Raw genomic sequence first — 26,628 nt, forward strand, 5'->3', positions numbered from 1 at the left:
GTCCTACAATAGTGAATGTCTAAACAAACTGATACATTCATATTATGAAATACTACTCACAGTTAAAAGGAATAAGCTTTTAACTGTGATGCATGTAATACATACAACAACTTAAGTAGATCTCAAGATTGTTATATTGAATGAAGGAAAAAACAGTCTCTGAAGGTCACATACTGTATGATTTCATTTGTATAACATTCTCAAAATGACAAGATCATAGAGAATATATAATTGGTTTCCAGGGCTTTGAGATAGCATAGTGGGTGAGTGTAAAGGGTGAGTGTTCAATATAACAAATTTGATGTTCATCAGCTGGTGAGCAGATGAATTCTGACATATTCATATAATACAGTACTACTCAGCAAGCACAGGAATGGAATACTAATACATACAACATAGTGAATCTTAACGTCATTATGCTCAGTGAAAGAAGCCAGGCAAAAAGGCTACATACTATATAAACTCTATGTATATGAAATTCTAAAAAAAAGTACCATGTGCATGTACAAATATCTAACAACAAATGCCATCATTATGTATAATTACAGTGTACCAGTTTTAAAATATGGGGAAAAAAGAAAAACTGTAGTGAGTGATAGCAGATCAATGATTGTCTGGGACAAATGGTCAGGAAAGAGGATTCACTACAAAGGGCATAAATAAAATTTTTAAGACCAAGAAACTTCGTACTTTAGTTGTAATGGTTACTCAACTGTGTACAGTAACCCAAACTAATTAAGTCATATGTTAAAATTGAGAATTTTCATTTTATGTAAGTTATACTTTGGTTAGCCTAAAATCTTTTTTCATTATTAAGTCCATCATCTCAGTAAGCTGGGAGTTTCAGAAAAGGAAAACAATAGGTTTCTAGTTTCTCCTTAGAAGCATTTGCCAGTCTGATGTCTGAAGAGTACTTATAAGGTCTGGCTGCCTGTTTTCAGGAAGCAGGGCAGAAGATGGGTCTGGGAAGATCCCATTCAATATGTAGACTTTACTTGTTTCCCTGCTATTTTTAGTCAAGCATTGTCACTGACACATATACACATGGTATTCCCAGGTTCAAAGTTTATCAAGTTGGCTTGTCTAAGACAGGGAAAGGGGCTGTAGTCTCTTGCTCTGAAGAAGGTAATGATATGGGTAGGAAAGGACCTTGAAGTCCTAAACTACCACTGCCTCTGTAGACTTCCAACAGGTCCCCATTTTAGCCCCCATTTCACTTCTTGGGCCTCTATTCTGAACCTTTCTGGGTTTGTGGGGCAGGCTGTTACAGGCATCTCAATGTAGTTTCTCTTCGGTTACTCACTGCTATTCTTCCTTCTATTTTTCATCCTTCAAAAATTTGCTAAAGCCTGTGCCTATTATCCCAGTGATTCAGGAGGCAGAGGCAAGAGGATCACAAGGTGGAGGCCAGCCTGGGCTACTTACACCCTATCTCAAAATTAAAAAAAAAAATGAAGAGGACTGGAGATGTAACTCAGTGATAGAGGGTCTTTGGGTTCAATCCCCAGTACTGGGGGAGTTTAAAATTTTTTGCTGAATTGTTTTGCCCCAGTACTGTGTTCCTTCCTATTTTCCCCATTACATTTTGGGGTTTTTACTTCTTAAAAATTCTCTTAGTTGGGGCTGGGGTTGTGGCTCAGTGGTAGAGCACTTGCCTAGCATGTGTGAGGCACTGGGTTCAATTCTCAGCACCACATATGAATAAATAAAATGAAGGTCCATTGACAACTGAAAAAAAATTTTTTTTAATTCTCTTTAATGGAGAGAGGATTTCAGGGAACTGGGTTTCTATAGCTGAATTTGGCTTAAGTTAAATATACTACTAAATATGTTAAATCCCTATGCTCAGGTTGCAGAATTCTAAATGTTAGAGTCAGCAAAAGAATATACTCACAATCAATAAGAGATGGGAGCTTCTGGTGTAAGGCATAGTGTGCTCACAGATGAGAACATTAGTGTCTCAAGTGCAATAATTCTTACTTGGAATATAATGCTTATATTTTATTGCTGAGGTGGGGTAAGTGTGAGTAGTCTAGAATGTTGAGAGGTAATCTATATTCTGTGAGCATTCCTTAAGTGGTATAAATAAAGCAATTTAACAAACTTTATGGGTGTAAATCCCATTCCTCTTGTCTTTAAGATACACTACAGTAGGTGCTACAACTATAGTATGTTGTTACATAAAGCAGCATGGGATACAATGTTAATTTCTTGTCATTTCTTTTAAATAAAAAGTTAAAATTCAGATGTTCTGTATAAATCAGTTGGTTCTGAAATCAAAAATAGAAGTTGACTTTTAATGAAAGCTCATTTTTTATAAGCACATGCTTTACAAACTGTGGGAAGCAATATTCAGGATTTAAAAGACCCTGGATTTCAGTTCTAATTGTACTAAATTAAATATTTTTATCATTGAAATTACTTTTTAAAAAATTTGCCTGAACCCTCCTTTGACTTGGTACCTCATACATACTAACCTTGGGGTAGACAAGTCATGACAAAAGGAGCATGTGACCTTAATTGCAGTATTTCAAGGGTGCTTGGCTGCAATAGTTATCAGCTTTGGTTAAGCAAATTATTTTGTGCTGAAGAAGGATTGTTTATTCATTTGAAAACAGAGGAATCTAAGAAGTCTATGGTTAACAAATAGTGCAGACTTAATTATAAGGTAGTGTTTCATCATCTCTTACATACTGGTCTCAGGCATTAGAAAATGCCTTCTTTGAATGCCTTTCAAGTGAACACTAGTGCTTTACATGACTGACTTCTGCCAGATAATTCACGTTAGTGCTGTCCTCAGTCTCTCAGGGACACAAAAACAGAGCCAGGTCCAACAACATTAAAAAATAATAATAATAAGTTCAAAATTACACAGAAGCAAGCAAAACTGTCCCAGGTGGAATGTGTTCCCTGTTTATTAACCATTTTTGAACATGCTGAATGCCAAAAGGCAATCCATGGACATGTGCCTAGACTTGTCCATTAGTACTAATAAAGTTACACAGAAAACAGATGAAGCACTGATCTTAAATTAGAACTGCCTCATCATATAAAAAGCCATTGTTTATGCCAGTATGTCCAGGTGTCAGATGAATTTTAAATGCTAGATCACTGTTTCATAATAGCAACATCTGGCAGATTTTTTTTGTTGGTTCTAAAAGAAATTGGCTTAGCTCAAATGATATCATTACAGGATGCTTCCTTTTCTTAAAACACTTGGGCCAAATCTTTCAAAAAGAAAATACATCCAGAATACAAAAGAAAAATGAAGTTTTTACCTAAAATTTCTTTTTAAAATACAGTATCAAGGGGGGAAATATGTATAATCTGAATGAAAACATGAAGAAAGCAATCTTTTTATTTCAACATTCAATAGATCTTTGAGAGCATCCTAAAACTTTTTCAATGTTTCCCACAAAATAACAGTTTTGACTTGCCTGCAAATTTTATCACTTGGTAATTTGGCTCACTCTGGCCTGGCTTGGTGATGTGATTTCTGTCTGCCAGCATTATACAAGGTTCTACTCCAAAGACAAAAGCTATTTGCCTTTTGAGAATGGGAGTCTTCCTTATGAGCTCATGTTCCAGCAGCTAAGCTCCTCCACAAAGGCTGATCGCTCTAAGATTTATTCTTTCATATTGGCCAAGTAGCTGCAGCTGATAGATGCACGATATATTCAAGAGTTCCTGACATTTGCCTGCTTTCCATTCAACTGAAAACTGGCGCTATTTTACATAATCCAAGCTGTTTTATAACAAAGCAACTTTGTGCACAATTAATGTTAAATCTTAATCTGTTAAATGACAAAATTTAATATTAGCCAATTATTTTTCTCTGGTGCATCTAATTGTGTATACCACAGTTTTCCACATATTGGTAACCTACATAGTATCTCTTGTAACTTAATATTTCTAATACTGAAAGTAGAATCCTATTTTATTATATTTTATTCCCTAAACATTGATTTTTCCTGGGATAAGAGTCATAGCTTGCTTTTATGAGCCTTTTTAAATTTTACAAAGAACTTAATGGCACATGAGCAAAAATAAAAGAACCTATAAATTCATGTTTCTCCAAATTCCATTTTAGATTCACTTCTTATAAATAAATGAAACTGACAGGTTTCACCCCATAATGGAAAATAAAACTAAAATGCCTCACACAGTTTAGTCTTCTAAATCTGTCCTTTTTTTTTCCCTTCAGCAAGATGAGTAGAAAATTATTTTGAACAACAGAATCCAGACAGTGCCTTAGAGAGGCCTAAAACTCTATTTAGCATCTTAGGAAAATGATCATATAGAAATAATTTACTGGCTGAGATACCTGTCATTCTCAATTTTATGATAATAATGATAAGGTTAAATTTATTTGAAACACACTTGCCTTTAGGCCCCAGAAATCTTGTGGTCAATAATAAAGAAAACTAATGAAACCAAAAACTGTTCTGTGAGATTGATAAAATTGATAAACTTCTGGCCAATCTGACTGAAGAAAAAGAAAGAAAGAAAATACAAATTACCAATTTTGAAAATGAGAAAGATGACATCATCACAACTCTATGTCAATAATGAACAATTTAGATGAAATGGACAAATTCCTTAAAAGACACAAACTACCCAAATCACTCTCGAAGAAATACATAACTTGAATAGGCCTATGTCTGTTAAGGAAGTTGAAACTGTAGTTAAAATCTTTGCACAATGAAAAGTCCAAGCCCAGGTGACTTCAATGATAAATTCTACTAAGCATTCAAAAAAAAAAAATACTGGCACTTCTACAAAGTCTCTTCCCTGAAAATAGAAGCAAAGATAATACAGCCCAACTTAGTCCATAAGGCCAGCCTGACAAAGACAGTAAAAGAAAACTGTAGATCAGTGTCCCTGATGATCTTAGACAGATTCAGATTTTCTAAACAAAATGTTAGCAAATCAAATCCAACAGTATTAAAAAAAGGATAATATGCCACAATTAAGTGGGATTTATGCCAGGAATACAAGGTTGATTTACATTCAAAGTCAATAAATGTAATTAAACTTAAAAAGAAGAAAAAAGCATGGTCATCTCATTAGGTTACTGTTATGGTTTGGATGTGAGGTGTTCCCCAGAAGCTCACATGTGAAATGATGCAGGAAGGTTCAGAGGAGAAATGACTGGGTTATAAGAGTCTTAACCCAACCAGTGAATTAATCCCTGATCAGGTTAATTGAAGCGGTAAGGTGTGGTTGGAGGAAATTGGAATTGGGCCTGGCTTTGGGGTATATATTTTGTATCTGGAGAGTGGAGACTCTCTCTGACACACACACACTCTCTCTTTCTCTCTCTCTCTCTCTGTCTCTCTCTCCTTCCTGATCACCATGATGCTAGCTGCTTCTCTCTGCCACGCTCTTCCGCCATGATGTTCTTCCTCACCTTGAACCCCAAGGAATGGAGCTGGCTTTCTATGGATTAAAACCTCTGAAACTCTGAGCCCTCAAATAAACCTTTCCTCCTGTATAATTGTGCTAGTTAGATCATTTAGTCACAGCAGCGAAAAAGCTGACTAAAACAGTTACAGAAAAAACATTTCACAAAATATAATATCTCTTACTAAATTTTTCAGGAAACTAGGAACAGAAGGGAATTTCCTCAAAATAATAGAGAATGTCTATTTTTAGTAACAACATAACAGTAAAACACAGAATGCTTTCCCCCGAGACCAGAAAAAAGATACTGATGTCTGCTTCACTCCTACTCAACATTGTATTGAAGATCCTAACCAAGTACTAAGGCAAGAAAAATAATAACAATAATAATAAAAGATGTCCACATTGAGAAGACTGTCTCTTTATTCATAGGCAGCATGATTATCTATGAAATCTACAAGGAAAAAATATTAGAATCAGTGAGCCTAACCAGGCTATAGAATATATAATCAACATGCAAAAATCAATTATATTTCCACATACTAGCAATGAATCATTGAAAAAACTGAAATTTAAAAATCAGTACAATGGAACTTGAGATGTAGATTAGTGGTAGAGCACTTGCCTAGCATACACAAGACCCTGGGGTTCAATCCCCAGCAGCACCCCCCCAAAAAAAGTACCATTTACAATAGTGTCAGAAAAACATAAAATAATAAAATATGTTAAGGACCTGGACACTGAAAATTATAAAACATTCCCAAAAGAAATTAAAAATATTTAAATCAAGAGATATCTCTTGTTCATGGCTTAGAAGATACAACATTATTTAAATGTCACACATAGAAATAAATGAACAAAATAAAGGTCTATTAATATCTAAAAAAAAATTTTTTTTAAATGTCCCACTTCTGCACAATAGGGTTTATCTAAGCAATCTGCATAGTCCTAGTATCTCAGGAAGCTGTTTGTAGAAATTGGCAAGCTAGTTCTAAAATCCATATGGGAATAAAGACCTAGGATAGCCAAAACAACTTTGAAAATGAATAAAACTGAAGGACTAGTACTATCTATTTATAAAGCTTTAGAAATCAAAAGTTTGATCATTGGTGTTAGATAGATTGATGAAACAGTGTCCAGAAATGGACTCATTCACATATCTATGAACTGTTATTTTGACAAAGATAAAAAAGCAATCAGCAAAAAAAGGATATCTGTCAACAAATGGTATCTGAACAACTGGATATCCAAGGGCTGAGGGGGATTCCCCTAGCACCATATGAAAATTCATTCAAAAATACCATAAAACTTCTAGAAGAAAACATAGGAAGAAACCTCTGTAACCTTGGGATAAGCAAAAATATCTAGAGCCAACATCAAAAACATGATTCATAAGAGAAGATATTGATAAATCAGACTGTCAAAGGTAAAAACTTGTGTTCTTTAGAAATCACTTAAAATGAAAAAGACAATCGAGTGGGAGAAGACACTTGTCAATCTGTATCTACTAAAGAACTGTGTTCAGAATATATTAAGAATTCTCAAAACTCAGTAAGAAAACAGCCAAGCTCTTTTTTTATTCCAAATGAGAAAAACATTTCTACTGACTTAATAAAAATGTACTAATGAGGGGCTGGGATTGTGACTCAGTGGTAGAGCACTAGCCTAGCATGTGTGAGGCCCTGGGTTTGATCCTCAGCACCACATAAAAAAAATTAAATAAAGAAATAAACATATTGTGTCCACCTACAACTAAAACAAAATATTTTTTAAATATACTAATGAAAAATAAACACAGGAAAATATATTATTCTTCATTAAGAAATACAACAAAAATCACAACAAAATACCACCACACACCTATTTTTTCTTAATGACTGAAAATTTTAAAACTAACTAGAATTTTTTTCAGGGATATGTACGACATATCCCTGTTAAGAATTATAAAATTATGCAACTATTTTGGAACAGTTTGGCCATTTCTTTGAAATTTAAACATACACCAACCATACTAATCAGTCTTTTCATTCTAGGCAGTTTTGCAAGAGAAATGAGGTTTATGCCCATATAAAAACTTGTACATAATTCTTCTTAGCAGTTTTATTTATAATAGTCAAAAATATGGCCAAGTGCCTTGGTGCATGCCTGTAATCCCAGCAATTTGTGAGGCTGAGGCATGAAGATCTTGAGTTCAAAGCCAGCCTCAGCAACTTAGCAAGGCCCTAAGCAACTCAGTGAGACCCTGTCTCTAAATAAAATATAAAAAGGGCTGGGGATGTGTCTCAGTGGTTAAGCATCCCTGGGTTCAATTCTCAGTACCCAAAAAAATAAAAAGAAAAGAAAAAAGCCAAAAATCTAGGGGAAAAAAATGTCCACTAACAGATGAAAGAATAAATAAATTGTGGTATATCTATGCCGTAGAGTACTACTCAGAAATAAAAAATAATGAATTATTGATAACCCAATAATGTGACTGGATCCCACATAATTCTGCCTGGTAAAATGAGGCAGACAAAAAGAATCCATACTTACAATTCCATTTATATAAAGTTGAGTGAGTACAGACTTATCTGCAGTAGCAAAATCAAACCAGTGTTTGGTTGCCTAGAGAGAGGCAAAAGGAAGTTTCTAGGAGTCATGGATGATATGTTGATTATTTTGATTGTGTTGGTTTGCTATGTATACAGATATGTCAAAATTTATCAGATTATACATATTAAATACAGCTTATTGCATGTCACTTATACCCATTAATGCTGTTAAAACAGAATCTTGCAGCAAACAAACCTCTATCTCTTAATCACCGCCCCCCATCATAAGTTCTTAGAGGAAATTGTCTTTGGCTTGATCTCCTTTCTTCTATTAAAATAATACTACACAGTCAGGGCAGTCCCAGCATCAGCATGTTATGGACTGTGCCTTTTTGGAGACCACCTGGTACATCTGAAGAGTGCATTTGTCCCACTTGACAAGAAGGGAAAAATAGCCAATGAACTGGACAAACTGAGTGCCTGGGATATTGGGCTAAATGAACAAAGTGATTTTTCTTGATTACTAGAAATCCAGTCACCAGATTTCATTTTATAAATTCAATCAACTCCTCATTTCTCCTTTCATTATGGTAGAAAGACATCTCAGAAAATTTCTTATTTCTTAATGTCACATTCCAAATGTGATATCTGGGTACTGATCAACCTATCATCCAGGCACATCTGACTTATTTTTTCCACTGAAGAAATTCTCACATGCTTATTACTTAAACTGTTGCTGAAGAGTAAAAAACAAAGTTACCCTGCATCTTCTTTTCCATTTCTAGTACACTGGGTCATGAACTACAGTTTAGGGGCAGATTTTTTTTTTTTTTAAATCCTAGGCAGTTATCAGCTGCAGGCTCCCCTGCGGCACACTCATGAGAACAAGCACTCGTACCTTGATGCAAAGTACCAATTCCAGTCCTAGCAGTGGCAGTACCAGAGGCTTCAGGAAAGTGACCTCTCTGACATAATTATGGAGGGCAGGGTTTGTGGTGAGGTCAATCCCTCAGTATAGTGGTCTGTGAAAGCTTTTTTTTTCCACTTGTAGAGAAGGCTTGTGGTCCTAACATATGATTCCTGAAATACCTGTAGGTTCATCTTAAGGTCATGTTCATTATCATTCCCATTCTGTTTTACTTCAGAAATGGGTTTTCAGAATTATATTCCTGAGGATATTAACTATCATAACGATCAAGGAAAGACATAGGTGTGAAGCAAGTGGTTTCTATGGAGAATAATCATTGAGAGAAATGTTATTTGGGGCTTGGTTTTAAAAGTTTTCTAAGTGTTTCTAGAACTAATTGTGGACTAAGTCAATAGAAAAAACCCTGAACTCTTCTTCCCCAGAAACAGTGATCCAAGGGCTGGCTTTTGACTACTACAGGTTTATTCCAGGAATTATGGGGGCAGTTGTCCTTTTAGTGCACCCTGCCTGAGCATACTGTAGATTTCTCCTCTCAGATGATAGGCAGCCAAGTACCATCTTCAATTGGCCTGTCCCCTTCTCTTTCTGACCTGCCACTGTCTGATCATCCCCCTCTCCATCATGTGTACACTGGCTCCATGGGATGATGACCATTAATTCCAAACCAGGAACTCAAACTAGAAAGCTTTATATGGCATTAAAGGATAGGTTACAGGGAAACTTGAGGTCTGGGCACTTCTTAAGGAAGTGAACACCCAGAGAACCAGACCAAGTGGAGAGTCTAACCCAGGACCACCTTCAGTGTACCTTTGTAAATAGGGGCAAGCATATGAATGAGAATTGTACTAAAGGATATGGTTGACAGCGGAGACAAACATCTAACGAAGCAAGGAAAGAAAGAAAATGTTTTGCATTTATTTTTCCATTATTGAAATAGAAGAAAGTAATACTAATAACCAATTACTTATTTTTATGCCCAATGATAATGCTCAAGGCAATAATGTTGAACCGTAAATGTGTCAGACTGACTTAAGTTTTATTTAATTATAACCATAAACTCTTCAAGTATACTTAGCCTTTATAATTAGTTACTCATATACCATAATCACAGGAAACCCATGGCATCTAATCCCTTCATTTTCACTGGTGAGAAAAATCAATACAGATACTTATAATTCTAACCGTCTAGAAGATGACACACTACCCAAAAATGGAGAACCATACCAGGGAAGCAACCCCACTGTGTGCAGGCCCATTCCCTGGTCTGTAGACTCTCTAATCTTCCTAAAATCCATTTTCTTTTCCATTGCTTACAAGCTAAAATTTTAGATTAATGAAAAGGACAGTAAGAAAATCTTGTAAAAAAAAAAAAAAGAAAAGAACACTTTGCTCATCACTAGGTTTTTAATCAGGTGAACTTTGAAATGATGTCCACATCATGTCTTAAAATGTCTACTATTCTGTTGGACAATCAACATACTACACACATAGCTGCTCACTTCAGCTGACTGCATGTGGGTCTGTATGGACAAATTAAACATGGACAGGAAAACCAGCCTTAGTCATTTGAAATAGCTCTTAAGCAAGCACAAGTATGATGGGAACTTATCTGAGCCAAACAAAATTCAGATGGTCATGAGAGATTGTTTGAACATTGCAACAGCAAGATCACCTGGTGGACTAGGGAGTGTCACAAGGTCATTAACCTGCCTTCTTCCAACATAAGAAGGCTCCATAGCATCTGAATATAGCTGGCCTAAAGTATGCTATAGACACACGATGACTTGGTGACTTCCAAACTATGGCCTGCCCTCTCCCTCTCCCTCTCCCTCTCATATCATTCCCCTTTCCTTGTTCCTGTATCCAATTACCTTGCTGCCTGATTTACTGATGAAAAATAATGTTACAAGGCATACACTCCTCCCCCTTCCCTTGGCATGTGAACATAGCTTTATCTACCCCCCATCCCTCCTTGTTCCAAGGCCATTCCTATATCTGCGCCTCATTCATTCTTGCTTTTCCATGGACTTATTCTCTTAGTTATTAACTCTTTCTTCTAAAATTGTTCTCTCTGCTGGTTCCTTCCAGGTTGCACACATTCCTTTTGTCCAGAATATATCTCTTGCTTTCCCTTTAAGCTACCACCTTCTCTTCCCAGTTCTCATTGCCAAACTTCTGAAGTACAGTTTTTCTTACATTTCACACTGTCACACCACAGATGCCTGTAAAGCAAGAACCATAACTTACATTACTTTCTCTCTGTCAGCCTGCCTCTCATGGTGTAGTGTAGTGAGTGGACACAGACCTTGAAACCTGTCAAACCATGATTCCCATTTGGACTCAGTAGTTACTGTTGAGTAACTTAATCTTGCTGATCCCAAGCCTTCTCAAATGTCAGGTGATATCAGTAATGCCGGTCTACAGTGTTGCAAAAACTAAGTAAGATTTTTTATGAAATCCCTAATATGGGCTGGCACATAGTAGATGCCCAGAAGAACATGCGCTTCCTATCTCTACCAGTAGTGGAGATTCATTTATTGAATGAATAACCCAACGATCTCAGCATTTCAGGCCAGCACTCAGTGGCATGGCATTTGCTTTTTGTTCTGTTTGATTCTTAACTGTTGTTCTTTGCCTTGTTTCAGGTTCACAACCAGTATCCAACTGAGTTTGAATTCAATCTCTATTACTTAAAGTTCTTGGCCTTCCACTATGTATCTAATCGTTTTAAGACATTTCTCCTGGATTCTGACTATGAACGATTAGAGCACGGTATGTATTTATATGCCCTTGTTTTGTCCATTTTGTTAGTCTTGCATGTGTTTAATGAAAACTCTAATGATATAACTACTCCCAAATGAGACAAGCTCAGAATTAGGGTTTTATACCAAACTACCAATGTAAAATGGATAAGAACAACTGCCAGGTTCTGAGATTGTGAGCTGTGTTAGTTCTTAAGGACAGCAGATCCTCATTCCTGTAGCACCTCTGTAAAGTTAAATCTGTTTACTATTTTGATACCCCTAAGTGATACCATGTTAGGAAAAATATTTGGCTCACTTTTCCCATCCATGGTACACTTCGATAGGAAGGGTACCTAACCTGTTTGAATAGCAGCTAACACAGGGAATCTGGAACAAATAAACCAGGGTTAAATTCTAACACTGAGAGTTACCAGCTGTGTATTTTGGAGGAATTGGGTATGTCTCTGAGGTTCAGCTTCCTCATCATTAAAATAGGGACAGTTATAGCCCATCCCTTAAGACCATGATGATAACATGAGGAAATAGTTGTAAATTTCTTGGCACAATCACTAGCACATAGTAAGCAGTCATCAAATTTTAAATGTTACTATCATTACTGTAATTTGTAATACCTGTAGTAATAGTCAAGAGTAGATTCTGAAAGCCCCTGTGAAAACATTTCCCAGGGGGATTTTATATTATTCTTTTGTTGTTATAGAGGTGGGAAAAATATACATGACTATTTTTGTTAAGACTGAAAAAAAAAAAAAGGCAGCTATATTCAGTACCTTATGTGTACCAGAATATTCACAAAGAAGACTCTTAGTAACAAGAAAGTATTTGCTGATGTTCTCAGTTTAAAATCTGAAATTAGGAAATACTGCTTTCCAGGGTGTGCTATTATAGTTGTCTAGTATGATATGTCATACTTTTGGTAAGGGAGACAACACTGGTCAGACCATTTCCCATCATGTTTATACTTTCAGACCTGTGTTGACTCATGGAATTGCCATTCCTCACATCACAATCAGAAACATAATTTCTTAAAAGTACCATGTCTTGGGAAGATATTCATTACAGCTAGTTACAGCTGCCTAGGGCCTGGTCTTAAGCCAACTGATCTATGTGACCACACATAGCTTTGTCACTGAAAGGAAAAACATATTCTAATATTGGTTTGAGTAAAGTATAGTTGTCTACTGAGAGCAGGTTTTGTTTTGATTTTTGGTTTTTTTTTTTTTTTTAATAAGGTAGTTTGTTTTGTTCAATTAAGCTTAGTAGCATATTACCTTTAGCCACGTGTGGATGTGGCCAAACGTTCTGCTGTAGATTGTGGCTCTCTTTCATTAAAAAAGCAACAAAGCCTAGTGCTCTGGTTCTCAGAGTCGACTGAACATTAGCATCACCTGGGGAACTTTTAAAACTCCTAGTATCCAGGCAACACTTCCCAACAGTTGAATCAGGATCTATAATTCTACAGACTGGGCACCAACAGCTTTTTAAAGCTCCCAGGTGGTTCCACTGTGCTGCCAAGGCCGAGACAACCATTGACTCAGTGAGGAGAATGCCAAGCTAAGTCAGAAAATGACTGGGACACTGGGTAAAGGACTTCATCTCACTGGACCTCAGTTTCTTCATCTGGAAAACTGGTCAAGGACATTTGCCCTTCCTATCACACAGAAAAGATTAATAAATAAAATGAAGTGTATAGAAGAATATGTTTGGTATATATTGAAAGACAATCATGGTTGTTTGACATGCTAATCTTGTGTCCTAGATATGTTTTCTCATAAGACACATAATTGCATTTAGAATCTTAGAGTGATTATTTTATATAGACATTTTTTTATTTGTTCTAATTAGTTATACATGACAGCAGAATGCATTTCAATTCATTGTACATGAATGGAGCACAACTTCATTTCTCTGGTTGTACATGATGTAGAGTCATACCATTCATTTGATCATACATGCACCTAGGATAATGATTTCAATCATATTCTACCATGTTTCCCACTCCCATGCCCCCTCCCCTCCTCATTCCCCTCTGCCCCGTCCAAAGTTCCTCCATTCTTCCTTTGGCCTCCCCGATTATGGATCAGCATCCACATATCAGAGAAAACATTTGGCCCTTGGTTTGGGGGAATTGGCTTATTTTGCTTAGCATGATATTCTCTAACTGCATCCATTTACCTGCAAATGCCAAAATTTTATTTTCCTTTAACTAGAGTGATAATTGAAGGGTCCTTAGAGATCATCTGCCCAATCATCTCTTTGGATAGATGGGCTACCCAATGGCCACCCACCTAATTAGCATCAAAGAAGCCTGTTTTTGTGCCTCCAGTTCAGACTCAGCTACCTACTTTGGAGGCTATTCCTGTTGTGATTGGATAGATACACTAATTATCAAGCCTGCACAGTGAAACATTTAGGAACAGCTGTGGCAACTACCTCCACCTGCCAAGATCAACAATTGGAGAGTAAGGAGTCTCAGTCACAGCTGGTGAATTCATCAGTCATAATACTTAAGGTTTCATCAGAAAAGCCTAAACACCGTGAACTGTCCTGTGTCCCAAAAGACAATATGTTGATTATTATATACTGGATTATAGAACTGTAATTTGATAGAATCTGACACTTGTGCCTGATGATTCAACGTTCTTTAGATGTTCCCTATGTAGTGTGCATGCTACCCTAAGACAGTCATCTGGATATTGCAAAAGTTCCTTGAACTTGGTTCCAGCCACCAGGTGTCATCAAGGAGGAGAATGCCCTAAGTTAGGGAGGGCCAGATCTTACACCTTCTCTTCCAGTTTCAGCTCATTTTCCTCCTGTCTACAAAAGTGCCCAAAGTCTATTTCACCTGGAGCTAACTGCCCCATCGCCCCTTCAGTGTAACCCATGCCTCCTCACAAATAGAGCTGGAGGGGACTTTAAAAGTCCTCTCTCCAACACCTAGAGCAGTCTCAATTTTGAACACTGGAGTAACTTGGAGAATTATCAAAATGACTAATACCTGAAAGATCCTGATGTAATTGAACTGGGGTAGACTGGAGCATTGGGATATTTTTATGTTAAGCCCTTGATTTTTCTAATGTGTGACCAAGATTGAAAACTACTGCGCTGGACCCTACATTTATAAGGTAGATGAAAGGGAAAAAAAAAAATAGAGAAGAAAACATTCATTAGACTTGGAAGCCCAATGTATTATAGGATTTTATATAGCCTTGGGCTTGAGGCATTCTTTTCTGATAAACTGGTAAAATGCTTGTTGACTTTTGACTGAGTCATTTCATTCAAAGCAAGACAGCGCTACTGAGACACCCTTCCTAGCCCTTTACAAAAATTCCTCCTGCCTCGCCCTGACACATCTTCTCCCTGTTAAAAAAAAAAAAAAAAAAAAAAAAACTCATGTGAGCAGTCAAGTGACTCTGAAAGGTATAAAGGTGAAGTACTCCCCTGAGGTTTGCTTTCAGGTCACCCAGTAATACTGAACACACCCTCTGTCATCCAGAGTCTCTGTGACCATGATTTGCAATATATATAAACTGCTCAACAAGAAAACACTTTAAATGGCTTAATTAATTAAGCAGTCAAGAACTTTGAAAGGAAACATAAAATCGTGTTTTTAATGGAGTTTCATCAGATCAACTCATAAGTCCTTCCATTTTCTATTGAAAAATGTGCAGAATATCTCCTGGCGGGACCTCTGTGGCTATAGATGCAGGTTCAGAACATAGAGTGAAAGAAAATAACTGTCTGGGAAAACCTTTCACTTTGATTTGTTTCCATATACCTGTGAAGTTCTTCCTGTCTTTAGTTGCAGTTCTCTTCTAGGTTTCTGCACATATGTTGCTGTTTTAGAGCCATAAGAAATTTTTCACCTCTCAATGCATCATACTTTTAGGTAAAATGTTTATTTAACTTTAATTTTGTTGGATTTTTTAAACAATTTACAGGAACTTTATTTGATGATAAAGGAGACAAGCATGCCAAGAAAGGAATTTGTATTTGGGAGTGTATTGATAGAATGCACAAGAGGAGTCCCATTTTCTTTAACTATTTATATTCACCAGTGGAAATAGAGGTAAAGTAAGAAATCATTTGTGTTTTATTTTCTAAATATTTTGTGTTAAAGTTTTCCTTAGTTTTAGTGTATATAAAGTTTTTATAAATATTTGACAAGTTTTTATGCCAAAAGCTACTTTGGTTTGGGTTTGGGTTATGATGGAAATGGATACTGTTCACTGAATTCTTGCCACAAAAATTTGGATCTGGCCCCTAAAATCTAGAAAGGATGTCAGAATCAAAGCAACTTCTCTTGGAACTCATGAAACATGAAATCTCAACAAGTGGTCTAAGCTAGAAAATCTGAAATACTTTAGGAAAAGCTTTTCAGGTCCATCTGTACCAAACCCATAGAAATACTCCTTTGTGATACAGGGATGTTTGGTGTCCAACCCAAGAAGGATGACATATCTTAGGGGCAACAGTATTCTATTGTGTGCATCTGTATAAGGCTCTGAGATGGAACAGTACTACCCTTATTTAGAGACACAAGAAGCCCCTTCCCTAGGCACCCTTTATTAGAACCCCAGTTGTACTCTCCTCCCATCCCAAGGTAAGGAGTATAAGAAACCAAGGCACATCTCTCCTCATCTAGCCATGCTCTGGGTACCTTGAAATTCCTTGCCCATATTCAAGGAGTTTGGCTACTCACCAGGCTACTTTTCCTAGTCTAGGCCCAAAGGGTGATGAGAAGTAGCTCTTCAGCAGGGAGCAGAGAGAGTCTGTACGCAAACATTCATGCAAGGCCAGGGTGGGAGGAAGTGTAAGCCAAGGACTGGGAGCTGGGGCCAGATCCCCCAGTGCTGCCACTTCCTAGGGTAGAATTCTGAGGAGCCTAAGAATTCTGTATTTGAACCTGACCTTCCAGGTCATTAAGTTACTTCCTCAAGATAGAAGGATAGAACATGTTTTATTTAATATTTATTAATGTTATCTTGGTGTATAACTTTTTAATATTCAGGTGAATGATGTTTGAATCTCCTTTCACATGCTTTTCCTGACTCCTGAAAATGTTAGTGAGCTTGGGGTACTTTGGTCAGTTTGAAACTATATTTCAGAGTTTTCTTTAAACAGGCCTTGAAGCCCAGTGTAAACATCTCCAGCCTCAAGAAGTGGGACTACTACACAGAGGAGACCCTGTCCACAGGGCCTTCGTACGACTGGATGATGCTGACCCCCAAGCACTTCCCCTCTGAAGAGTCTGATCTGACTGGAGGAGCTGGGCCCCAGAGCCAAAGGAGAACAGTGTGGCCATGCTATGATGATGTCAGCATTGCTCAGCCCGATGCTCTCACCAGACTTTTTAGTGTAAGTCAGCGGCGTGCAGGCACATAGGGCTCACCTCGGGGGCACATGAGGCCTTAGGAACCAGGCAAAGCAAAGGCGGCTCATCAACTTCTGAATGGCTCTCCTTACACTGGGATCATTTCAGATGTAGCACTCCAGTGGTCTGAACAAACCAGGTTTGCTCCCCTGCATCAGTGGGATAGCCGGGTTAACCACTGAAGAGTCTCAATAACGGTGAGCTTCCAGCATTACAAGGAAGCAATTGAGCAAATGGAGCAATTTGCTTCTTCTGAGAACTTCCCAGCTATTCTAGCTGCCCAAGCAGCCTGAGTCAGGCCTGGGCTATGGCTTTTCTGGGTGCTTTACTTCCTCTGGTCAGAAGTGTGGGTAGTCAATGGCCTGATGGGACTGCTGCCAACCACCTTCTGCAAGGAAATTTCTGGAGCAAAGCCATCCTGGCAGTTGCTACCCTGAGGAATAGTTTTGAGTCCTCATGTGGTCCAGACAGTTCCTAAAGAGTCCTCTCCCTTTGGTTTTTTGGCCAGGAACAGTATGCAGCAGTGATGGCACTGTAACAGAGCCCTATCAGAAGGGAAATCCATCTCCTTGGGCATTTCTTGGCTCATTCTTTACACATCTGCTTTGAGTCACCAGAGTTGAGGGGCTCCTCTTTCAAGGACAGACTTCACATCTGCCTCAGCCATTAGGGTTGACCTTTTACTTTGCCCATCAGATTTCTTGGGTTGCCCAAGGGTAAAGGTATTTAGGATACATATTTTATCTCTTGCTAGTTAAGCCTGCCTTTAAAAGAAAATAACCTGATTATGGGTCCTGATAAATCATCTTCATCACATGCATCATACCAACTCATGTCCCCACCACTCTTCCTGCCTTGGGAAACCTCTGAGTCCCCACATCTATGACTTTTTTTTAACTGCCCTCTGGCCATGCTGCTCATCTTGGCCCAGTACAGAGGACAAGTGACTCTGGGGCACATCCTGACTTCTGTGATATACTGATCTGTCAGAAAACTTAATTTCTTTGCAGGAAATTGAAAAATTGGAGCATAAATTGAATCAAACCCCTGAGAAATGGCAGCAGCTGTGGGAAAAAGTAACCATGGACCTTAAGGAAGATCCAAGAACAGACCGGGTCAGTTGCAGAACCCCTCAGGAGCTAATTCTTAGTTTCTGAGGGTGCTAGGTCAGGTGGGGCCCCACTGTCTCTGCTAACAGGACTCAGTGGATTTATGGCCAGAAGGAAGATGGGAAAGGGAGGGTTCATGCCCTGGGGGTTCAGGGTAGAAAGTTCCAAATGACCGAATACTTCCTGAGTGTCTCACTGTACCACAGTGACATAATACTTATGTTTCAGGGCACTGAATCCAGGGAAAATTACTGGGTTCTTTTCTATCCCAGTGCCTCTGTGGTTTCAACTGATCTTCTACCACATGAGGGAGGAGGGGAATGCCAAGGCCATGTTCGCTCCAGAGGAATAAGCAGAGAAAATGAAAATATTTTAAAAAGACAAAATAAGCTACTTTCTGTTCCTTACACTTCCTTTCTGTATCTGATTTAAGAAGCATTTATCATAGAAATGTTTTTAAACCAAATAATCTGTTTTCTGCTTCTTACATCCCATTTCCTGTTTCTGATTTAAGAAACATTTATCAAGCACATGATATGTGCAAGCGACTGTGCTTAGTAGCAGACACACATTCGCATCCTGTCCCTTCCACAGTGAGGAGAGTCAGTCCCTTCTCACACACGAGGGAGCAGCAGAGATCTCATAGCCAGTAGTTGGTAGCACTACCATTCAAACTCACATCAGATGACTCCAAACACATCAGAGGGGAAATTAGGACAGATGAGTATTCAGAAGAGCATTTCAGAAAGGCGAGGTCAAGAGGAATGGAGTGAGAAGGAAACCTTTGGTAATGAGGAACCCTCCAGGCTCTGTCTTGAGCCTCAGCACTTGAAGTGCTGTTAGCACATGGGCCACAGGATGACATGTTTGTCCTTTTTTCCTCAGAAAGTTTCTCTTTTTTTAATATTTTTTTAGATGTTGATGGACCTTTATTTTAATTCATTTATTTATGTGCACTGCTAAGAATCAAACCCAGTGCCTCACACATGCTAGGCAAGCGCTCTACCACTGAGCTACAACCCCAGCCCAAAAGATAATTTCTTGATATGTCTCTGATTATTAAAGTAAGGCATTTTTTCAAAATAAGATAGTCCACAGAAAGTTATAAAATAGAAGATGAAAATCACCCATAATTTATAACCTGAAATAAACCACTGTGCTCTCCAACTTGTTTCATCATTCCAAACCCACACACAAAAGAGATTGACTTTTACATACTGTTTTTAAACCTGCCTTCTTTTTTACTTAATGTTGACATACATGTGCCTTATTTGCCACCATGTGAAAATCAGCATCATCATTTTAGTGACTGTCTAGAACACAATGTACAGAAATAAATTTTAACCATTCCCCTAAATAATGGTTATTTAGATGGCTTATAGTTTTTATTTTAAACAACCCCAGGATAAGTATCTTTGTACATACATCAGTGCTCATTATCCAGTTTTTTCCTTGAGATAAGTTTGCATAAGTGAAATGATCAGATCAGTTGCTTAAAGTCTCTGTAAAGCTTTCTTAGCACCTGTTTCTTTGTTTTCAGCCCCAAAGATACCCATCAGGGTCCCCAGGAATTGTGTCTACCAACCTACCTTCCTATCAAAAGAGGCCTGTGTTGCACCTCCCAGACAGTAGCATGGGTGAAGAGCAGAACTCCAGCATCTCCCCCTCCAATGGCGTGGAGCGAAGGGCAGCCACACTCTACAGCCAATACACCTCCAAGAACGATGAGAACAGGTGATGTGCTGAGCCTGCTTAGTGTGCTCACAAAGACTCCCTCGCTGCCCTATGCTAATGCACAGGGCTCAGTGATGGCCTGTGCCTCCAGCCTTTGTAAACTTTGGATTAGCCTTAATTCTTTATTTTTCCTAAATGCTTTAGATGGTTCTTTAAAGAGGGAAAAAATGAATATTACAACTAAAAATGATGCCAAGAGGTTATAGCTATTTGTGGTTGGTGCCTGATTGTTATTATCTCATGTCTGCCAGAGCTTTTGAGGGAATGCATGTTAGTCAGCACTTATTCAATGGCACACATGAGAAATCCAGCTCATACTAGCTGAAGCAAAAGGAATTTACTCACAGAAACTAGGACAGCCAAGGACATGCTGGTTTCTTACACAGTGCCTTCAGGCTTCTGTCTGTTTCCAGCTCCACTTTTCCCTCTGTGTAACCAATCCCAGCATAGCACAGAAGGTGGCTGCTAACAGTTCCTAACCTCACAAGTGTGATGAGCCCAGCAGAAAAAGGCAGTCCCTCCCCAAAGGTCTAGTACCAAATTCCAGGGAGAACTTTGACTGGCCTTTTTTTGCATCACATAGAGGAAATAGAGACCTAGCAAAACCAGCAGATGTCTCCTTTACCATATTTTCTAAGTAAAAAATCAAAATTACTCTGTTGTCATTTCTTCTAGGTCCTTTGAGGGAACACTGTACAAAAGAGGGGCTTTACTGAAAGGTTGGAAACCACGTTGGTTCGTTTTGGATGTAACAAAACATCAGGTAATGCTGTTAAAGCCAACAGAAATTACTTTGGTTGGGCTGGTCTCAGTCCCTGGCTATTATGTGGCTCTCAACAGACAGATACATTCCTATGTACAGACTGCTGTCATGGAGCCTCTCATATGTAGCATGGGGGTTCCTCAGGGCCCCTGATGTCCCTAGCACCCTTCTGTGGGAATTCCAAAGTAGAGGCACATTCTATCAGAGACAGTGAACTGAGTCCCGAGCGTTCAGAGCAACAGAACTCTTTTTAATGCTTGAATATCTCCTATGCCTGCTCTTAAAGCCCAGATCAGGAAGCACTGAGGCCTTAGCCTGTTGCATATGTACCATATACACATATAGGCCTGTGCACCTGCCACAGAATTCAGATATCCTTCATCCTTGCATCTAACATCCAGTCATGTGAGGGTGTTAAGCTATTCAGCAGACATTTATTGCACCCCGTTTCTGTGCCCATTACTGAACTGGTTACTAAAGAAGGCATTGCTATCCCTCAAAGATGGTAGCAGCAGGAGAGGGGAGGGAAAGGGCGGGGAGGAGGCCCCACCCAAATCTTGAATCACTGTGAGCAGGTACTAGACTTGACCTTGCTGAACACATTAGGTAAACTTCTGCCATTGTTAGGTTCTTAGCTATACCTCTAACAACTAAAGGTTATTAGCCTTAGTGTCATAATCTTGCTCCAGGGCTTTCAAAGGAGAGTGAGCCCTACCCAAACCTCCCACCTCTCTGCACCTTTTATTAGTGAGAGCGCATGGCCTCCCCTTCTGACCGCAGGCTGGTTCACTCTCATGCATTCATCCAGGCAGTGAGTCTGTGGAAAAGGGCTGAACTGTTACCCTATGTGCTCTGGTGGGGTCTGCAGCTAGAAGAAGACTATATTTGGGGCCCACCTTTTCCTCTGCTCAAGGTTGCAGAGTCTTTATGTGAGAATATTGAGAACTTATTCTCACATATACAAATGGAAGCCCTCTTAGTGGGACTGTACTTTAAAGGTATCTCTGAAATCATAGAGCCAACACTGTGCAGAAGAGTCCCAGTAAAACACTACCTATAAATAGGAGAATGTTATAATTTTTCCATAATTTAAAATTACAGCAAATTATACTTGTATTCTTACCAATCTTTAGGATTTCTTTAACATGAAAGGTAGATAGTTTTTCCATTTGGCCCTACTCTTACCATGCCTCAGGGGAGAGACAGGAAAGTCTGAGGCCAGAACCGTGGTGACAGAAACAGCAGACATATTCCTGTCATACACACTGAAATCCACAGGATGGATTTCACCAGCAGGCTCTTTAACTTTTAAAAGATTTTTTTCTTTCTTTCTTATTCCAAAAATAATGCATGTATTTTTACACCAAATTCAGATATTTCATAAAGATCCAAAAGTCCCCTGTGCAATCAAATATCAAGCTATTTATTATGTTCTACAGATATAATTTTATACCTACATGCCATTTGGAAAACTTGCTTTTTAAAATAATGTATCTTGAACAGTTTTCCTACCACTTTATAATGGAAGTCTTCCTTGTTCATTTGGGAAAGCCATGTAGTATATTCTATGTTATTGATACGTTATCATTCAATTAACCAAGCTTCCACTGAAAGATAGGGACCTCTTTTCTGATGCTGAGCTGATAAATGCAGTGTGGAATATAACCCCTTAATTTCTGTCTGTAGGAGAACTTTCTAGAGCTGGGAAAGATGGTCAACAGATACAGACATTTTCAGTTTTAGTTGATATTGCCAAATAGTTTTCCACAAAGGTTTCTAACAAATTATATCCCACTAACAGCATTTGAGAGACCTTACTGGGTATTACTGGGTATTATCAGCCATTTCTAATATTTTTCAATCCAAATGAAAAGTGAAATCGTACTTACTTTTATCTGATCAGTGAAGGTGGTCATCTTTTCAGATGTTTGTAGGTCTTTTTTCTGTGACTTGCTTGTTGAGATCCTCTATTTTTCTGCTAGCTTATTTATCTTCCTAACAATTTCTAGGAATTCTATATGAACACTAAACCCCTTTCTTATATGTTATATATGTCTTAATTGTTGCTAGTTGACTATTTTTTATATATAATATATTTATCTGCTCAAATTCAAAGAAGCTCATACGTCTTGTGCCCACTTCCTTCTCCCAGCACCGGCTCTTCCTAGAGTCAGTATCTAATTTTTTGTGTCTTCTTCCAGGGATAGTTTAGCATATATAACCACAAGACAGAGGAAAATAATCAGATACAGTTTGGAAAGCCATGCCATTTTCCCTTTCTGTGTCTTTTGCATCCCATCTGTATCCCTTTGATCCTAGCTGCGATACTATGACTCGGGTGAGGACACGAGCTGTAAAGGCCACATTGACCTGGCAGAAGTAGAAATGGTCATCCCTGCTGGCCCCAGCATGGGAGCCCCAAAGCACACGAGCGACAAGGCTTTCTTTGATGTAAGTTGATCTTATTTCTCTTTTGGTGACTCAGCTTGCACATCATTCTATCTGCCTCCAAAGCACTACGGGGCCCTCAGAGCAGTTGGTGGTGACTGCAGATGGGTGACAGACCCTGGCTGTGGGAAATACTGAACGTGAAATCAGCACTCTGAACCTAAGCCTGACCACTCTTAGCTGTCCATGCATCTCAGACCCACATGGGGAAGTCAACGAGCTCCTTGCAAAATGCTGTCAGTCATCTTAGTCAGCCGTGCTTTCAAGGACAGATGCTACTTCCTCCATAGCCAGTGGTCTTTCAGCCTGACCCTCCACAGAAGGCTGTCCTTGGTCACACATAATGATTGTCTGCTAACATCTTCAGCAGCCTAAGGTGGGTGTTAAGGCATTTTATGGGCCACAAGACAGAGGAGACTTGTCTAGTCCCTGGAGTCAAGCAGGACTTCATAAAAAGCAGAGGTCATATTCCAGAGTCCTGATCAGGCCAAGAGGCCATTTCCTTGTCTCTTGGCTTCCATTATGATCCCAACTGAAGACAAAGACACAAAGGGCAACTTCATGGTAGGATGACTCTGGGCCTTCCCCTGAGCTTCCTCACCTGTATTGCATTGGTGTGCTATTTGAGAGAGGCCAGAGACTCCAGCCAGTCCTGATCCTTACCGCCTAATCAAAGGTGGCACACAGCTCTCTCTTGTGTACCCAGTACCTTTCTATTCACATGGCCTGTGACTTTGGGAACTAGAAAAAGTACAGAGACCATAAAGGCAGTGACAGTGTGGTAGTGGAGAGAGAGAAGATAGAGGTTCTGGGCAGCATGGAAAGGAAGATTGCGGGGATTGATTTGCCACAGCCATAAAACAACCCAGCCCTTCATCTCTGGTTCTCTGTCATTTGTTTTTTTAGCTCAAGACCAGCAAACGTGTGTATAATTTCTGTGCCCAGGATGGACAGAGTGCCCAGCAATGGATGGACAGGATCCAGAGCTGTATCTCTGATGCCTGATGCCTGTGGTCAACCCAAGGAGAAGAAGTAGAGGGACTCCTGCTGCCAGATAGAAAAAAAAGCATGACTCTGAAGAGCAGGCAGCGAGTCATCCCAGGGCGTGGCCTTCTCCTGCTGGTCTTACCCAGGCCCCTCTTGCAGCAGTTGCTACATCCACTTAACCTGAATGGGTGTGTCACACAGCCTGGTCAAGAGCACCAGGTCCTTCCTGTGTCTTGCACTGAATTGTTCTAACAGGGTCTTAGTGGTTAGGGATCAGAAGAATTCTCCTGAACCTGCTCTCATCCATCCTGTAGGCAAAATGGCCACCCCCTACTTGAGTCCTTCATGAAGGTCCTTTTTGTTCTGTAAGGTCATAATTTCCTTGGAGAACTCTATAACAAGCAAAAATCAAAACCCTACAAAGATCATCTTACATCCTGTATAGAGTAGGTTTCCCAACCGGGCACCTACTCTTATAGCCTGACCTTGGAGATGCTCAGTTCTCTGGTGCTACCAAAAGGTGCTTCCTTGGTCCCTGCTCTGCCTTTGAGGTTTCCAGTGGGAGACATTATTGATCAGGAAGAGGCAAAGAAGGAGCTCACAGGATTATCCTGATGGAAAGAGCTTGCCCAGGAAATGATGCAGTGATGACCAGGCCAGTGCAGGAAAAGACTGCTTCCAAAACATGAATCCTCTAGACCAGAGGCTCCAGCGATGCAGGGCCTGTGTTCTTGTGTGTTCTTCTGCTCCCTGACAGCTTCTTACACAAAATAACATGCAGAAAGCTGCATGCACTAACCCACAGACACTTGCACTAAGCTCCTAATCAAGTGAAGATGTTGGAAAGATGGCAGCCAGCTGCTTGGAGCCACACACCCATGACAAGCACATGCTGTAGCAGGGCTGGACACCCACACAGCACTTCTGCACATGAGAAGTAAGAACTGCCCTTAGATTCTCCTTACTTTGGATAACCTGTGTTTGTTCAGCCTGAGGCCCAAGGATCCTGTTTGCTCTCGGTGAGCAGGAACGCCTCTCCCTGCCTCAGCCGCTCCTGCCCTAGGTGGCTCCATCACTGCATTTGTTTTGAAATGTTAATATGTTAAATACCAAACTAATATTTCAAAAATATGTATATATGATTTCTATATCCTTGTTTTTCAGATAGCCTGCTTATAATTTAATATAAAATTAACTAAACTGATTGATTCATAAGATTTTAGTAAAGAAAGGTTCCCTTTTTAAGAAATAAAGAGCTACTTTGTAGGTTAAAATAAGTCAGATTTTCAAATTTAAAATTGCCTATATAGTAGGACATAGAAATGTGTTAATATATAAGAAATTGGGGAATAAGAAGAATGAAGGACTTTTCTATCATACTCATTTTATAAATTTGCCACCTGTGAAAATGGTTTTGCACATTATTTGTACTTTTCTTTGTATATGAAATAATGTTTTGTACTTTGTAAAATATGGAGCCCATTGTACTTCCAGCAATTTGAGACTGTACACAGTGCTTCTTTTGTAACTGGATTATTTTAACTTTCATGAAGGCATTACATGCCTTATGTTCACTAACCACCTTGAATTAAATTTATTTCTTAAGAAACAGCATCCTTCTTGGACTGTGAAGTGACATTCATTCTGCAGTGCTCAGCCCTCCAGGGGGGAGTGTTCAGATCTTGTAGAGCAATGGAAGGGTCAAGGATTTAAAAAAAAAAAAAAAACATAGCCCACTTGTGTCTTGGTTCTGCTAATGTGATTGCTTCCATTTGCTCAGGAGTAAGAGATGCTAGACACTGTCCTGAGCTTCGGGTTCTGGACACTCTTATGCAGTGTTTAAGAAGAGACCTGAGCTGGGCGTGGTGGCTCATGCCTATAGTCCCAGTGGCTCAGGAGGCTGAGGCAAGAGGATCATGAGTTCAGAACCCAGTCTCAGCAAAAGTGAGGCACTAAGCAACTGAGTGAGACCCTGTCTCTAAATAAAATACAAAATGGGGCTGGGGATGTGGCTCAGTGGTCGAGTGCCCCAGAGTTCAATCCCTGGTACCCAAAAACAAGGAGACACCCGAGGCTGAGGTTCTCACTCCCACCACCACTTCGTCTCATCAGCTGTGAGAGACTGGTTGAGCCCCTCACCCCCTCTGGGTCACAGTTTTTCCACCTGTGGTATGTGGCAATTTGTGAACATTTTAGGCATGAGCCATTGAAGTCTTGTTGGGTAGTAGACGTCGCTGCTTCAGGGAATTGTTAAGCAGCACAGAGTGATCAGTGATTTCAGTTCTGGTCAACACTTCCTCTGGTTCAGTCCTTGGAGTTACCTCATGTAACCAGGGGAGAGGCCCCTTCTCACCTCAGAGCTGAACCTTTAAGGAGCCATTCCTAAACCAGGCAAGAAGAGCTCCAAGATCTACAGGGGCCCGAGGTGAGCCTTCAGCTTTCCTCAGTCGAGGTCACATGTGACTGAGCCAAGAAACCCCAGGCCTCCTCCCCAGTGACCAGCCCTGGGACCTGCCATTGTACCCTGCTCCGTCCCTGAGATTTAGTCATGAGGGAAACAACTGGAATTGGGGGTTGAGCATGAGCCAT

The 26,628-nt window shown here is 39.4% G+C and overlaps 1 protein-coding gene across 2 annotated transcripts in view; it reads left to right on the forward strand.

The window, feature by feature from the left end:
• The window catches only part of Sbf2 (SET binding factor 2), a 456,025-nt gene extending 430,372 nt beyond the window's left edge, over positions 1-25,653 (forward strand). For both annotated transcript variants that reach the window (XM_047516120.1, XM_047516121.1), the window contains 8 exons: positions 11,508-11,634; positions 15,566-15,693; positions 16,749-16,982; positions 18,009-18,113; positions 19,648-19,841; positions 20,517-20,604; positions 22,924-23,055; positions 23,959-25,653. In XM_047516120.1, the coding sequence (XP_047372076.1) occupies positions 11,508-11,634; positions 15,566-15,693; positions 16,749-16,982; positions 18,009-18,113; positions 19,648-19,841; positions 20,517-20,604; positions 22,924-23,055; positions 23,959-24,057 (1,107 nt within the window). In that variant the 3' untranslated portion in view covers positions 24,058-25,653. The remainder of the gene's footprint in view (positions 1-11,507; positions 11,635-15,565; positions 15,694-16,748; positions 16,983-18,008; positions 18,114-19,647; positions 19,842-20,516; positions 20,605-22,923; positions 23,056-23,958) is intronic.
• The last annotated feature ends 975 nt before the right edge of the window (positions 25,654-26,628 follow it).

This window comes from Sciurus carolinensis, chromosome 11 (assembly GCF_902686445.1).
Source record: "Sciurus carolinensis chromosome 11, mSciCar1.2, whole genome shotgun sequence".
Lineage (NCBI taxonomy): Eukaryota > Metazoa > Chordata > Mammalia > Rodentia > Sciuridae > Sciurus > Sciurus carolinensis.